Source organism: Poromitra crassiceps (genome assembly GCF_964638095.1).
Source record: "Poromitra crassiceps genome assembly, chromosome: 26".
Lineage (NCBI taxonomy): Eukaryota > Metazoa > Chordata > Actinopteri > Beryciformes > Melamphaidae > Poromitra > Poromitra crassiceps.
This window is the reverse complement of record NC_139640.1, coordinates 12,927,240-12,943,316: the sequence shown is the minus strand read 5'-3', so window position 1 is coordinate 12,943,316 and position 16,077 is coordinate 12,927,240. Positions and strand designations below refer to the sequence as shown.

Sequence of the window (16,077 nt, the reverse complement as noted above, 5' to 3'; positions counted from 1 at the left end):
GAAAGCTAGATCCAAACTGTTAATTCTGCTCTCTAATTCACCCTCTCCCATCTTTTTGAGTGTTCAGTATTTTTTCCTTTTCTGTATCGATTTCGCCACTTTAACTTGAACCAACTTTAACTTCACACTGCAACCTCAGAGATCTGGTCACTCATGAAGATTAAATTACTGACCCCCCCCCCCCCCCCTTCTTTTTATGTGCTCAACTTATCACATTGCACTCAATGTGATAAGTTGAGCAAGTAAGTAATTTAATCTTCATGAGTGACCAGATGTCTGAGGTTGCAGTGTGAAGTTAAAGTTGGTTCAAGTTAGGAAGCTGCACGATATTGGGGAAAAACAGACATTGCAATATATTTGGTTTCTGCGATATATATTGCGATATGAAAAAATACACGATTTTCACCAAATGACTTGATTGGCTCATCACGCCTTGTCCCTTTTAAGAAGGTAGTGGGTAACCTGCATGGATGTGACGTAGTAGCAAGTGTTTTTAGCTGCAGCCAGACTGATTGGCAGGATGCTAGTGTGCTAAGTATCAAGCAGCAATAAAGTTATAGCCTGACGTGTTCAAGTTAATTTGCCTTATTCTTTGACATTGCATGTCCTGCAATGTGACTATTGCGCATGTGCACATTGCGGTGACGATGCTGAAACGATATATTGTGCAGCTCTAGTTCAAGTTGTATGTTTGTATGTATGAGAGTTGCCGAAGTTATTTCATTGTTGAATGCTGTTACCATTAATTAACTTTGTCCATTGTACATGTATATCTTTTTTTGAATAACAAGTAAACACATTTACCCCTCCAAAAAACTGACTGCCCATGTAAATTGATCCTTCCCTTGGACGTAATACAAAGTAACTTTCCTATTGTAAATCTGTGATATTATGGTATGGTATGTTCCTTGTCTAGGTGATGCAACACAAAATAGCACTGACAGCAGGACTGAGGGGGAAAATCCACAATGTATTTAATTGGTGGACAATATGCAGCACAAACAACAATATCCTAATCTACACTTCCTGGCCTGGTTAAATGAAAGTATATATTACATACATGTTTGGACAGAGTGGACAGTTTAAGATAGGTTTTCAAAATTCTGACTGTGGACCTCCCTCCAGACAAAGCTTGGAAAAAGGAGCCCCCCTCACTCATTCCAGGATACCTATGGGTAAACCCAGCCTTCAACGTGACATCACAGGCTATGCCATAGTCTACATCGTTTCACGTCTGCCTTGAAAATTCCCGAAACATGAGTGCATATTCACAATTATATATTATTAATATATTCACATTGACAAGTAAATAAGTTGAAGCTTGCAGTGAAATACTATTTGTTTCACCAAATAAATGGAAATTAATACAGGTTTGGACAACGGTAGTTATTTACACAATATACAAAAGGTTTGGAGATGAAGACAAGCTCGATCCTGTTGCTGCTACTCTGACAACTATACAGATAATTTCCCAAAAATTAGAATATCATGGAAAGAACATGGATGACCGTGGGCTTCAGCGGATTGTCAAGCAAAGACGATTCAACGGCTGAATTGAAATGAACGGCTCCACAGCACTCAGACCGCAGCTGCGGGCGATGTTCAACGCATTCTTGCTCTAAAAACAGTTTTCGCTTAATCGAATTATTGTAGCACCCTTTGACGGAACATGGCGTGCTGCTCGGCATTGTCGACGATAACGTTATCTAACCTGGCGGCTAACAGTGGATACTCCGCTTGCTTGTAGTGTAGTAGGCTACGTTCTTTGTTTACTGCTAGCGCTGCACTGACTCTCTTCTTCGGCGTTGTTTGTATTTTGGCGCCGTGACCACCGGAAGTGTTAGGTGGACCCCGGAAGAAGTTGGCCCACTGTTAGGTCTGAACATAAGGTGAATAGGACAGAGCTGGCCTTACACACCCACCACCTCCACTGAGTCCAGGCAGCAGCCTAAAGGACAGAGCTGGCCTTACACACCCACCACCTCCACTGAGTCCAGGCAGCAGCCTATAGGACAGAGCTGGCCTTACACACCCACCACCTCCACTGAGTCCAGGCAGCAGCCTATAGGACAGAGCTGGCCTTACACACCCACCACCTCCACTGAGTCCAGGCAGCAGCCTAAAGGACAGAGCTGGCCTCTCAGACACACCCACCACCTCCACTGAGTCCAGGCAGCAGCCTAAAGGACAGAGCTGGCCTTACACACCCACCACCTCCACTGATCCAGGCAGCAGCCTATAGGACAGAGCTGGCCTTAAGGTGCTCTTATGCTCGAGCAAAGCTCCGTGGGGGTGGGGCCCCGCGAGTCTCCGTGAGTCACCGTGCAGACCTCGCGCTGGGGCAGATGCCATTATACTCAGAAAGTGATCAGCATGTATTGTGTGCATTGTACAACGGTGAAAACAGCCCGTGAAAAGTCGCAATGAAACTCTGTGCAGTACTGAGTGCGCTTTCACTCTCAAACGACCGCACATCAGCACATGAAGGACTCACCAAACTTGTTTTTACTGAAAGCCGTTTTTACTACTCAGCCCTGATAGCCTAGTACTCTGTGCTGCTTTTAATCTCTCTCAATAATGCTCTCAACACAACACATTTACTTGGTGAAATGACTAAAAACGAACAGTTGCAAATCTAAGTTTATAGCCTACCACATGGGTCAAGAAATGTGGCGAAAACACAGCTCAGTGTTCAGGGCTCAATGGTTTAAATGCAGCCATGTTTGGAGAGAAGCTCGCGCTGTTAGAAAAAAAATCAGGCAGAACGCGAGCGGCCGCTGGAGCTAGCGCTTAACCACGCCCAACAAATTTACATCATATGACGCGCCCGCCCCTCGCTCCACCCACGCGCCCTTCACGGCAGGGTGAGCATAATTCAGCCTTTACACACCCACCACCTCCACTGAGTCCAGGCAGCAGCCTATAGGACAGAGCTGGCCTTACACACCCACCACCTCCACTGAGTCCAGGCAGCAGCCTATAGGACAGAGCTGGCCTCTCAGACACACCACCTCCACTGAGTCCAGGCAGCAGCCTATAGGACAGAGCTGGCCTTACACACCCACCACCTCCACTGAGTCCAGGCAGCAGCCTATAGGACAGAGCTGGCCTTACACACCCACCACCTCCACTGAGTCCAGGCAGCAACCTATAGGACAGAGCTGGCCTTACACACCCACCACCTCCACTGAGTCCAGGCAGCAGCCTATAGGACAGAGCTGGCCTTACACACCCACCACCTCCACTGAGTCCAGGCAGCAGCCTATAGGACAGAGCTGGCCTTACACACCCACCACCTCCACTGAGTCCAGGCGGCAGCCTATAGGACAGAGCTGACCTTACACACCCACCACCTCCACTGAGTCCAGGCAGCAGCCTATAGGACAGAGCTGGCCTCTCAGACACACCCACCACCTCCACTGAGTCCAGGCAGCAGCCTATAGGACAGAGCTGGCCTCTCAGACACACCACCTCCACTGAGTCCAGGCAGCAGCCTATAGGACAGAGCTGGCCTTACACACCCACCACCTCCACTGAGTCCAGGCGGCAGCCTATAGGACAGAGCTGACCTTACACACCCACCACCTCCACTGAGTCCAGGCAGCAACCTATAGGACAGAGCTGGCCTTACACACCCACCACCTCCACTGAGTCCAGGCGGCAGCCTATAGGACAGAGCTGACCTTACACACCCACCACCTCCACTGAGTCCAGGCAGCAGCCTATAGGACAGAGCTGGCCTTACACACCCACCACCTCCACTGAGTCCAGGCAGCAGCCTATAGGACAGAGCTGGCCTTACACACCCACCACCTCCACTGAGTCCAGGCAGCAACCTATAGGACAGAGCTGGCCTTACACACCCACCACCTCCACTGAGTCCAGGCAGCAGCCTATAGGACAGAGCTGGCCTTACACACCCACCACCTCCACTGAGTCCAGGCAGCAACCTATAGGACAGAGCTGGCCTTACACACCCACCACCTCCACTGAGTCCAGGCAGCAACCTATAGGACAGAGCTGGCCTCTCAGATCAGCTTGTCCAGGCTCTTCCTGTCCGTGGCTGAGATGCTGCTGCCCCAACCGCTTGTATCTTTGAGTTGCGTCAAGCAGCACAGAGCAGATCGAGCTGGGCAGGAATTCACGAGAATAATAAAATAAAACATCCTGTCGATTTTCAAAATAAAACCTGTTACTGTTCAAGAGAGAAACAGTCACACATTTTGCTTTCTATAATAATGCAACCCTGAATTACTTGCTTCCATTATTTTGGTAGCTACTTAGGTTCAAATTAACTTAGTGAGTTGGTTTGAAATTTTTGTATCAATGAACTAAATTCAGTAATGTTCAGGTTATGGTAGCCCAATTGTTTTCATTGTTACATTGTAGCCTATAATTCAATAAAAATATTTTTGTAGACACCGACTGCCCAGCAAAAGTAGTTTAAACTAGTAAGTATATATATATATATATATGTCCTATCTCTCTCTCTCTCTCTCTCTCTCTCTCTCTCCCTCTCTCAAAAAGCGGGCGCGCGCGCGGGGGGGGGGGGGGGGGGTTTGCCTAGATTACAGTCTACCCACTTCTCCAGGGACCACACCACTGTGCTTAACCCATTGATACCTGATGCAGCATTTGCGGGCATATCCCTCATTTGTGTGCGTATCCCTTTAAGACCGCGAACCGCGTTAACGCGGTTTGCGGTCTTAAAGGGATACACACACAAATGCTGCATCAGGTATCAATGGGTTATATTAATGAATGAAGGGCGATGTTCGACTTTTATGATGCAATTTGTTGTTAACTGTATTTGTAGGCTAAATGGAGCGGTGTGCGCATTGCAGTATGGCTATCAATGCATTATGCGCACAATGTCTTTGATGTTGTTCTGCTCAGCATGGCCATGTTAACAGTATGAAAGAATGTTATTTAGTATGAAAAGTTAATTGCATTCATTGAAGCTCAACCCGTGTGTACAAAACTTTTCTTCTTGGTCATTATTATGAGTTTTGGCACACTGAATGACAGAACAACCAACATGATAGAGGAGGGGCTCTCTGCTCAATCGCCTGTGGAGTCGTAAATATCAAACATGTTTGATATGCCCGATTCACACTCGGGAAGAGCCCGACAAGTCAACAGCAGTCTTTGAACCCCAGACACTACAGGATAATGTATACAGATTATCGGCCCCCCGACGAGGCTCAAATCACGAGCACCCCCGAGATAGTCGGGGAGGGAGGGGGGAATCTTGGCCACAACCGGGCAAATTCTCGTCAGGTCTGGGGGAGGCATTAACCGGTGCGGCGTTCAGACACGGAATCTTTTACCGGAACGAAGCACCGGATCAGGTTCAGGTCCACTTTCACCAGTGCACGGGGGGCCTAGTCCTTCATGCGGCTGGCCCGGGTTCGGATCCTTTTGCCGCGTGTCATCCCCTCTCTCTCTCCCCCGCAGTCATCAATGGCCGAAGATCGGACCAGAGTGCAGGAGAGGCGGGCGGCTGGAGGGCAGGCTGGTTGTCGGCTGAGATGGGTGACTTATGGTCAGGGACGACTGGCTGAACATCAGCAGGAACACCCAACTGGAGGTCAGGCTGTAATTCAGCAGAGGAGGCAGCCTGAATTTCAGGACTGGGGTCCGGCGTCTGGAGTGCTGGACCAGAAGCCAGCGTCTGGAGTGCTGGACCAGAAGCCAGCGTCTGGAGTGCTGGACCAGAAGCCAGGGGCTGCAGTGTGGGACCAGAAGCCAGGGGCTGGAGTGCTGGACCAGAAGCCAGGGTCTGGAGTGCCGAGTCAGCTTCAGCAGTTATAGAACAATGAGGATCGGGGTATGGATGCAGGAAATGGGCAGCTGGAGATCCGGCTGGGCGTCAGCGGAGACGGCCGACCGGGGTTCAGTGGCGCCAGGCAGCTGAATCTCTGTGAGTCCGGTCAGCCGAATCCGAGTAGAATCACCCACTTCTGGAGTTTCTGTATGTTCACTTCTTCAGGGAGGCTATATGAGCTTGACACCCGTTCAATAGGAGGATCTCCGCATCTCGGCGACTACTGTGTTGGCCATGCATCGGATCCATGGCTGCCCCTTGAGCACCCTGACTTGCTTGTCGGGTTGCTTCCACCAACTCCTTCTGTCGGTCTGGCTCGGTGGGGTGTTGCTGACCCCCAGTGTTGGCGGAACCATGCCAGACGAGATGGTAGAATAGAAGTTTGCTCTCTCGCTTCCTGATTCATGGGTGTAGTCTCTCACCTTAACGTCCCTCTCCGATCCCAAGAACATCACACACGCTGTTGTGTGTCCACCAGCCTGGGGCTCCATGTTGTGTGTCGGCTTCACTGATAAAGGATGAGAATAACTGGAGAAGACGAGAGAGCTATGGTGTCGAGAGGGTGATCGTGTTGATGGGGACGTAACGCCCTTCCCATTGTGCTGCTCCTCACCCACCTTTCCTTCCATTAGGAATGATGTGATGTGTTTCAGCAGCTCTGCACGACCACGCTGTTTTCATCCTGATGGAGTTTGCTGGTGAGCCGTGTCACTAAAGCATTCTCCTCCTTCTCACTCCTGGAGAGAAAGTCGACAATATACTGCAACCATGACCCTTTAGGACTGAGAAGATCCCCCATGCTGTGATCTCACTGCACCTCTCTCTTCCTGTGTCAGTCAAGATTCACTGTTACATCTGTTGGAAAGGCAGCGAGGTTTTGAAATGATTCGCTGCTTTGTTTCAAATTTACGTTGAGATTGTACCTATCCTGGCCTGGATTCAGACTGGATTCAGACTGTACCTATCCTGGCCTGGATTCAGACTGGATTCAGACTGCCAAGACTGGATTCAGACTGTACCTATCCTGGCCTGGATTCAGACTGCAGAGACTGGATTCAGACTGTACCTATCCTGGCCTGGATTCAGACTGCCGAGACTGGATTCAGACTGTACCTATCCTGGCCTGGATTCAGACTGGATTCAGACTGTACCTATCCTGGCTTGGATTCAGACTATACCTATCCTGGCCTGGATTCAGACTGTACCTAACCTGGCCTGGATTCAGACTGGATTCAGATTGTACCCATCCTGGCCTGAATTCAGACTGGATTCAGACTGTACCTAACCTGGCCTGGATTCAGACTGTACCTAACCTGGCCTGGATTCAGACTGTACCTAACCTGGCCTGGATTCAGACTGTACCTATCCTGGCCTGGATTCAGAAACTAAATGGTAAATGGTAAAATGGCCTGCATTTATATAGCGCTTTTATCCAAAGCGCTTTACAGTCAGTAGGTACATTCACCCATTCACACACCGACGGCGGCAGGCTACCACGCAGGGTGCTGGCACACCGACGGGAGCAATTTGGGGTTCAGTATCTTGCCCAAGGACACTTCGACATGCAGACTGGAGGAGCCGGGAATCGAACCACCGACCTCTTTTATCCAAAGCGATTAGTGGACAACCCGCTCTACCTCCTGAGCTACAAGCTAAAATTCCAACGTTTTATTCTGGCCACTGGGTTGGAAATAAAGGGAATGTGAAGAGAAAGGGGAGGAGCATCGATGTGTCTCTGTCTCTGTAGGTCATTTGTAGTTTGGCTGCTGTCTTTGATGGCAGCCTTTGAAATGCAGCAGCGGTCTGTCATGCAAATACACTCACAGATAGGGAGGAGACGGGGGTGTCCTGCTCCAGGCCTGTCTTAACTGAACTGATGGACAGACGAGGGCCCTCATAATTACGCACGTGGTCATAATAATTATAACAATAATAATGGCCTATAAAGATTAGAAAGGAATAAAAAATAATTTAGTTGTTTCCCGAGTTAATAAGGAACTGAATTGAGGAAGGAGAGAGAGAGACAAAGAGAGAGAGAGAAAGAGAGACATAGAGAGACAGTGGGAGGGAGATAAGGGCAATAAAAGTCACCATGTGACTGCAACACACTTAACTGGCAGCTGATGGGGAGAGACCAGAGAGAGAGAGAGAGAGAGAGAGAGCAGGTGGAGCTCTGCACAGGTAGAGAAGAGAGACAGGCAGCTAGAAATAGTGAGCGATAGAGAGAGGTAGACAGGTAGAGAAAGGTAGAGAGAGAGAGAGAGAGAGAGAGAGAGGTAGACAGGTAGAGAGAGAGAGAGAGAGAGAGAGAGAGAGAGAGAGGTGGACAGGTAGAGAGAGGTAGAGCTTGGTAGGCAGTCTGGAGTCTCAGTATGCAGAGAGAGAGCCATCTCCTCCTGGTGTAAAGATGTATGTGAGCTACCTGCTGGATAAGGACCCGGCCATGTACCCTCATCAGAACGCCCGGGCGGGTCACCCCGGGCTGAACCTGGCCCCCCCACAGAGCTTCCACCCGGCCCCGCCGCAGTACAGCGACTTCGCCAGCTACCACCACCACGTCCCCGGGCTGAGCGGGGACCCTCACGGCCCAGGCCAGGGTGCATGGAGCCCGGCCTACCCGCCCCCTCCGCCCCGCGACGACTGGGCCCACTACGGCCAGCCCCCGGCCGGGTCGGGCCTCCCGGGGCCCGGGGGCATTGTGGGCCCCGGCCTGGGCTTCAGCCCGGGGGAGTTTGGGCCCGGGCAGACGCCCTCTCTGCTGCCCGCCTCCCTCAACCCCTCGGCCGGGCAGCTGTCACCCGGAGGCTCCCCCCAGCGGAGCAGGAACCCATACGACTGGATGAGGCGCAGCAGTGCCCCGCCAAACAACACCAGTAAGACACCTTATACACTCTATTACGTTTACAACACCATTAAGACACCTTATCTATTACGTTTATTTCAAGTCAAGTTTGTTTATTTATTTCAAGTCAAGTTTGCTTATTTATTTCAAGTCAAGTTTGTTTATTTATTTCAAGTCAAGTTTGTTTATTTATTTATTTCAAGTCAAGTTTGTTTATTTCAAGTCAAGTCAAGTTTGTTTATTTCAAGTCAAGTCAAGTTTGTTTATTTCAAGTCAAGTTTGTTTATTTCAAGTTTGTTTATTTCAAGTCAAGTTTGTTTATTTCAAATCAAGTTTGTTTATTTATAGCCCTAATTCTGAATTAGGGCTATACAAAAAAAGTCCTCTGTGACATCATGAATCTGTGAATGAGTAATTCACAGGCATGTCATGAGGGACATACAGAGAATGTAGCAGACGTAACTAAACTCCCAAGAAAAACCTTCAGAGAACTTGGAAGAAACCTTCCAGGGGCCACAGGCAGGCATATACAATTTAATTCAAATCACTTTTTTTTGTGCCCCCATGGGGTTAATTGCAGACGCATAGAGTATAGGCCTATAGACACATAGTCAAAATGCTTTGAAAATACAAGTTTCAACATCTGTGCTATAACCTAAAATCTGAATGCTGCAGTTACAATAACACATTCTGTGGTTATAGCAATCTATATCCGAGGAGCAAAAACGACACTGTGTGGCATCATCATTATTCACATAAATTTACTGAAGGTCACAAAGCTCTAAGAGGTAGGCTATACATTCTGCAGCTGAAAGCTTTTTTATTTGTATTCATTTAATTTATTTATTTATTTATTTATTTATTTATTTATTTATTTATTTATTTATTTATTTATTTATTTACTTGGGTGTTTATTTATTTATTTGGCCTATAGCAACTGACGTTACATCCCGTTTTCCTTCCTTTTTAAAACTATTTAACATTTTTATATGAGAGAGGATTGCAGCTGCTATAATCCGATGTGTTTGGGCATTCAGACGTTAATTGGTCTCAGTCAGAGAATAGAGGCATGCCATGTCAGATTATAGTAAGGAACGGTGGAGAAACCGAAAATTAGACCCCACCAACAACAGTCAGTTTGATAGGCACATCACGCTGTATTTATTTGCCTTATGTCTAAAATAAGTTTGACATGACGCCTGAGCAGATAACATATTCCAGTCCATAATCAGGTTGACAGGCTGAGAGACACGGCAACTTTTTCAGACCATGAAGTCGGGCAACAGGCCGCCGGACAACTGAAGTGCATTAAAATACTCAACAAAAGGGAACATGGTTTTGTGGCAATTTACACGCAGTGACTCGCAGTGATCCATGAAGAGTTTCAGCTGCTGCAAAGATTTCCCCAAACTGTCGCGTTTTGACAGGTGTGTGTGTGTGTGTGTGTGTGTGTGTGTGTGTGTGTGTGTGTGTGTGTGTGTGTGTGTGTGTGTGTGTGTGTGTGTGTGTGTGTGTGTGTGTGTGTGTGTGTGTGTGTGTGTGCGTGTGTGTGTGTGTGTGTGTGGGTGGGTGGGTGTGTAATTATTTGCTAATTAATCTGAACATGTTTCTGAACTGAGAAGCCATGCGGTGCAGACGGGGCGTTTTGAACGTGAATAAAATCTCGCTAAAGGCTATTTCCTGTCTTATCTTCAGAGGAGTTTGGCTAATATTAGCCTAATGTTAATTTCACCTCATTCTGAGGTCACCCATGACAACGTCAGAAAAAATCCTATGAAATTAAATACAATTAAACAAAAATAATTACATCAATAATAACCGAAATGAAAATAGCAAATTAATAAAAAAAACAAAGTAGCCTGAAAAATTGCCTAAAGTAGGCAAAATAAAATATAGGCGAAAATGCAAACTAAATTCCTTCATCTCCTTTATTTTACCAGGTTATTGAGAACATGATAGCGTTAATTAAATCAATGCAACTGGACTAAATAAAATTAAATTAAACGAAATAAAGTGACAGTGGAACATAATCTTCCCACGTTATTAATGGATGCGTGTGTGTGTGTGTGTGTGTGTGTGTGTGTGTGTGTGTGTGTGTGTGTGTGTTTGTGTGTGTGTGTGTGTGTGTGTGTGTGTGTGTGTGTGTGTGTGTGTGTGCGTGCGTGCGTGCGTGTGTGTTTGTGAGGTGTGAAGTCTGTCCTCTGGTCTGTCCGGTCTGGGTGTTGTCATGGTAATGAGGCTTGCCCGGTGTCTTGTCCGCGACTCCCGAGGCGGAGCAGACAGCACAAGACAAGACCGGTCCCACTTTGAAGTGTGTGTGTGTGTGTGTGTGTGTGTGTGTGTGTGTGTGTGTGTGTGTGTGTGTGTGTGTGTGTGTGTGTGTGTGTGTGTGTGTGTGTGTGTGTGTGTGTGTGTGTGTGTGTGTGTGTGTGTGTGTGTGAGTGGGGGAGGGGGGGGGGGGGGGGTTGAGCAGTATAGCGCTTAAAATAGTAACTGAAATTGGCCTCACAGCACAAGTTTTTCTTTGGTCAAATAATAATAATAATAATAATAATAATAATAATAATAATAATAATAATAATAATAATAATAATAATAATAATAATAATAATTCATTCATTCATTTTGGTCAATGGTAAATGGCCTGCATTTATATAGCGCTTTTATCCAAAGCGCTTTACAATCAGTAGGTACATTCACCCAGTATAGGTGAATGTATAGTTAAAATAATTATAATATTGTCCTGTTTTTCTAGTCTGTTTTTGTGATTGTGTATTATGTACTATGATTACTATTATACTTGGATTAATGTTCCAGTTTCAATAAAACTTCCAATATTTACACCTTGTATTTCATGTTTTATGGTCAATGGTAAATGGCCTGCATTTATATAGCGCTTTTATCCAACGCGCTTTACAATCAGTAGGTACATTCACCCATTCATACCGATGGCGGCAGGTTACCACGCAGGGTGCTGGCACACCATCAGGACCAATTCGGGGTTCAGTATCTTGCCCAAGGACACTTCGACATGCAGAGGAGGAGCCGAGAATCGAACCACGGACCTATTTAATCCAAAGCGATTAGTGGACGACCCGCTCTACCTCCTGAGCTACAGCCGCCCCTTTTCTGAGCGCGTTGTGAGCGCTTTTCAATTACCCAAACATGCTGAGTCCCAGCAAGAAACAAGATGTTTTTTACAAATCAACTTTGTCTACCAATTCAAAGTGTGAAATCAAAAATTCTTATTTTGTCATGCAGTGCGTGTAGCTATATCAGTTTCCACAGCAAACAAAACAAAAAACGGAGAAAAAAGTCTGTGGCTTTGACTACAGCACGGTGGCTCAGTGGTTGGCAGTGTTGCCTCACAGCAAGAAAGTCCCGGGTTGGAACCCTGGTCCGTCCCATGGTCCTTTCTGTGTGGAGTTTGCATGTTCTCTCCGTGTTCCTGTGGGTTTTCCCCGGGTGGTCCGGTTTCCTCCCACCATCAAATGATGTCTTGGACTATTTTCAATAATGAAGACTAGCAGCTAACGTCCAGTCCAGGTCATATCACAGGGCAGTGTTTGGGGGCTGAGGGGGGCAGTCTGCACTGTGGGGGAGGAGGGGCTGAGGGTGTGTGTGTGTGCGTGTGTGTGTGCGTGTGTGCGTGTGCGTGTGTGTGTGTGTGTGTGTGTGTGTGTGTGTGTGTGTGTGTGCGTGCTCTGTTTTTTAAGATAAGTTGACTGTTCATTAATAGTCTAGCAGCAAGTCCTCAAAAAAGGCTTTAGTTTTTGAGATACCCCTACCCGAGGTAGAACAAATGACAACAATGATTTTTCTTATCTTTAGGGTCTCCCATTAATGAAATTGATTGTTGTCAAAAAGAAAATTGGGGGAAAAGATGTTTTTTTGGCTGTTCTTTAGAACTACCCCAATCCCTGAAAAAGAGCCAAATTAGGCCAGTCCGAATAGGGGAAAGGTGACAAAAAAGCCAATAACTTGAGAATGCTCACTCTTTTCCTCATCAGATTTGCTGAGGTATGAACCAGGTGGCTGCCCTACATCACCAAATAGTCAAAAAATGATTTACCTAAAAAGATAATGAATTATAGTCCTGTAAATATAGCTTTAGTTTAGGCGGAAATTGTAATTTGTGGTGATAGGAACATAGGACTCCATCACTTTTCTCTCATTTATCAGAAAAACTGAAATCCCTGAAAAATATACCATTACTGAATTGTCTAGGGTGCTATTGAACACTGACCAGTAGTTGTATGGAGATATCTGGTACAGTTCTATTGCAAATGAGATTTCTTTAGACATAGGCCTACTACCTCTTCACTGAAACAGTCAAATGATTGTATGTTATTCTGAATGGGGAATAAGTGGCATAAAAGCCTATAACTTGGGAATGCTCACTCTTTTCCTCGTCAGATTTGCTGAGGTATGAACCAGGTGGCTGCCCTACATCACCAAATAGTCAAAAAATGATTTACCTAAAAAGATAATGAATTATAGTCCTGTAAATATAGCTTTAGTTTAGGCGGAAATTGTAATTTGTGGTGATAGGAACATAGGACTCCATCACTTTTCTCTCATTTATCAGAAAAACTGAAATCCCTGAAAAATATACCATTACGGAGTTGTCTAGGGTGCTATTGAACACTGACCAGTAGCTGTATGGAGATATCTGGTACAGTTGTATTGCAAATGAGATTTCTTTAGACATAGGCCTACTACCTCTTCTCTGAAACAGTCAAATTAGGTCACTGGCATAATAGTCTATAAGTTAAGAATGCTCACTCTGATGGTCATCATATTTGGAGAGGGAAATACCAGGTGGCTGAACTACATCACCAAATAGTCAGAATGTGAGTAACCCAATAAAATAAAGATTATCTAAATTACAAACCACCTGGAGCGGCTGTAGCTCAGGAGGTAGAGCGGGTCGTCCACTAATCGTTTTGGATCAAAGAGGTCGGTGGTTCAATTCCCACCTCCTCCAGTCTGCATGTCGAAGTGTCCTTGGTCAAGATACTGAACCCCAAATTGCTCCTGATGGTGTGCCAGCACCCTAACCTGCCGCCATCGGTGGTAAATGGCAAATGGTAAATGGCCTGCATTTATATAGCGCTTTTATCCAAAGCACTTTACAATCAGTAGATAGTCTACATTCACACACCGATGGTGGCAGGCTGCCACGCAGGCCGGGAGCAAGGAGGGTTAAAGGTGTCTTGCTCAAGGACACAGCGACAGCAGCTGGGAGGGAGCGGGGATCGAACCGCCAACCCGTGCGTCATTGGCCGACCCGCTCTACCTCCTGAGCTAAAGCCACCCCGGTGCATGAATAGGTGAATGTACCTACTGATTGTAAAGCGCTTTAAATAAAAGCGCTATATAAATGCAAGCCATTTACCATTACCATAAAACAGAAATAACAAGCTGTAAATATTGGAAGTTTGATTGAAACTGGAACATTAATCCAAGTATAATAGTAATCATAATACATAATACACAATCACAAAAACAGACTAGAAAAACGGACTAGAAAACAAAATAAGGCAAAAATCAAACAGAACAGAGAAATAAAAAGTGGCTGCTTATTTGTCCAGGTATATGGACACTTTTTTCACAGCCAAAGTCCAAATATCCAAATATGAAATACAGTATCAGGCCTTTGTTGAACGTATTATGACCCTACCAGATTATTGTGCCAGTGTTTGGGAGTCCGGGGCACATTCACAACCTTATACTCCATTTACTGCAATTGTAAGGATTGCAAAATACTGATGCAAACAAAACTGTCTAAATATTGTTCAGTCTGGAGGCAGCCTGTCTATCTGGAGACGATCATGTTTAATATACTGCATCCTTAGTATCATTGTCCATTTGTCAGATTAAGCTATCACAATGTTACATTCTTTCCTCTTCTGTGTATCATATTGTAAGCTTTTTCCGAAGTATTTGGATCTTTCATTGTTGCTGCGCATAAGATGTTGGAAGGCCAACAGAGAAGCACTGGCACTTTCCACTCTCTCCACAGTTTGGATCTTTGCAATACAAGTGAGTAATGTCTCTCACTTCTGTAGGTGCTGGGGGGTTTCCTAAATAGGACTGGTTGGCTCCATCTCTGGCAATCCATCCCTTGACGATAGGACTCCATAACAGGGGTTTGGGCATGTGACTGTGAAACCATATCAGTGTCTGATACATTGCTCTTGCTGTCTACCAGCATGTCATGCACTCACTGGCTGTGACACAACAAGTAGTTTGTACAGAATAGGAAAGACAACAGCATTCACCAAACTCAAGACCCATCTCAGTGAGCTCAAAGATCTGGCCCATTTTGGACTCTTCCAGCTTGGAAGTCTTTGCCAGTCGCAAGAGAATTTGCACTTCTGCTTTACGGAAAAAATAAAAAGGAAAATGGACTGATGTGCACAAACTTGGATGAACTGAGGTTCATAATTGCATCAACAACATATGCAGCCTCTGCAAATTTGCCACCAACAGAGGATGCATTTGCACATGTGCAAAGAGCAATGTATCAGACAGCGATATGGTGTCACAGTCACATGCCCAAACCAATGTTATGGAGTCCTATCGGCAAGGGATGGATTGTCAGAGATGGAGCCATTAAACCAGTCCTATTTAGGAAACCCCCAGCACCTACAGAAGTGAGAGACATTACTTACTTGTATTGCAAAGATCCAAACTGTTAAAAGAGTGGAAAGTTCCAGTGCCTCTCTGTTGGCCTCCCCTGTACGGAGTTCGGCACCTGCTGTGCAGAATGTCAAAATGTGTCCCCAAACATCTGAGGAACCTGACATTTGACATTCTAGTATCTATATACTTGACCTCTCACTGAAACACATCTTATGTACGCGCAGCAACAATGAAACATCCAAATACTTCGGAAAAAGGTTACAATATGATACACAGAAGAGGAATTTTGTTTTTACATTGTGATAGCTTAATCTGACAAATGGACAATGATACTAAGGATATATTAAACATGATTGTCTCCAGATAGACAGGCTACAGACTGAGCAATATTTAGACAGTTTGTTTGCATCAGTCTTTTGCAAGCCTTACAATTGCAGTCCATGGAGTATAAGCTTGTGAATGTGCCCCAGACTCCCAAACACTGACACAATAATCTGGTACGGTCATAATACGTTCAACAAAGGGCTGATACTGTTTTTTTTATATATTTGGATATTTGGACTTTGGCTGTGAAACAAGTGTCCATATGCCAGGTCAAATGAGCAGTTTTTTTTTCTAGTCTGTTCTCCTGTTTTTGTTCATGAAATGAAATGAAGCACTGAGATTTGGGGCTACCATAAAACAAATGTATTATGATTACTATTATACTTGTATTATTCCATCATGTCAAGACAGGAGATACTACTGATTTATAGTTTGG

At 45.7% G+C, this 16,077-nt stretch overlaps 1 protein-coding gene across 1 annotated transcript in view; it reads left to right on the top strand.

Annotated features, from left to right (window-relative positions):
- Window positions 1–8,234: 8,234 nt before the first annotated feature.
- The window catches only part of cdx1b (caudal type homeobox 1 b), a gene marked incomplete at both ends in the record, with an annotated part of 15,982 nt that continues 8,139 nt past the window's right edge, over window positions 8,235–16,077 (top strand). Inside the window, one exon of the mRNA XM_083661315.1 lies at window positions 8,235–8,700. Coding sequence (XP_083517441.1) covers window positions 8,235–8,700 — 466 coding nt within the window. The remainder of the gene's footprint in view (window positions 8,701–16,077) is intronic.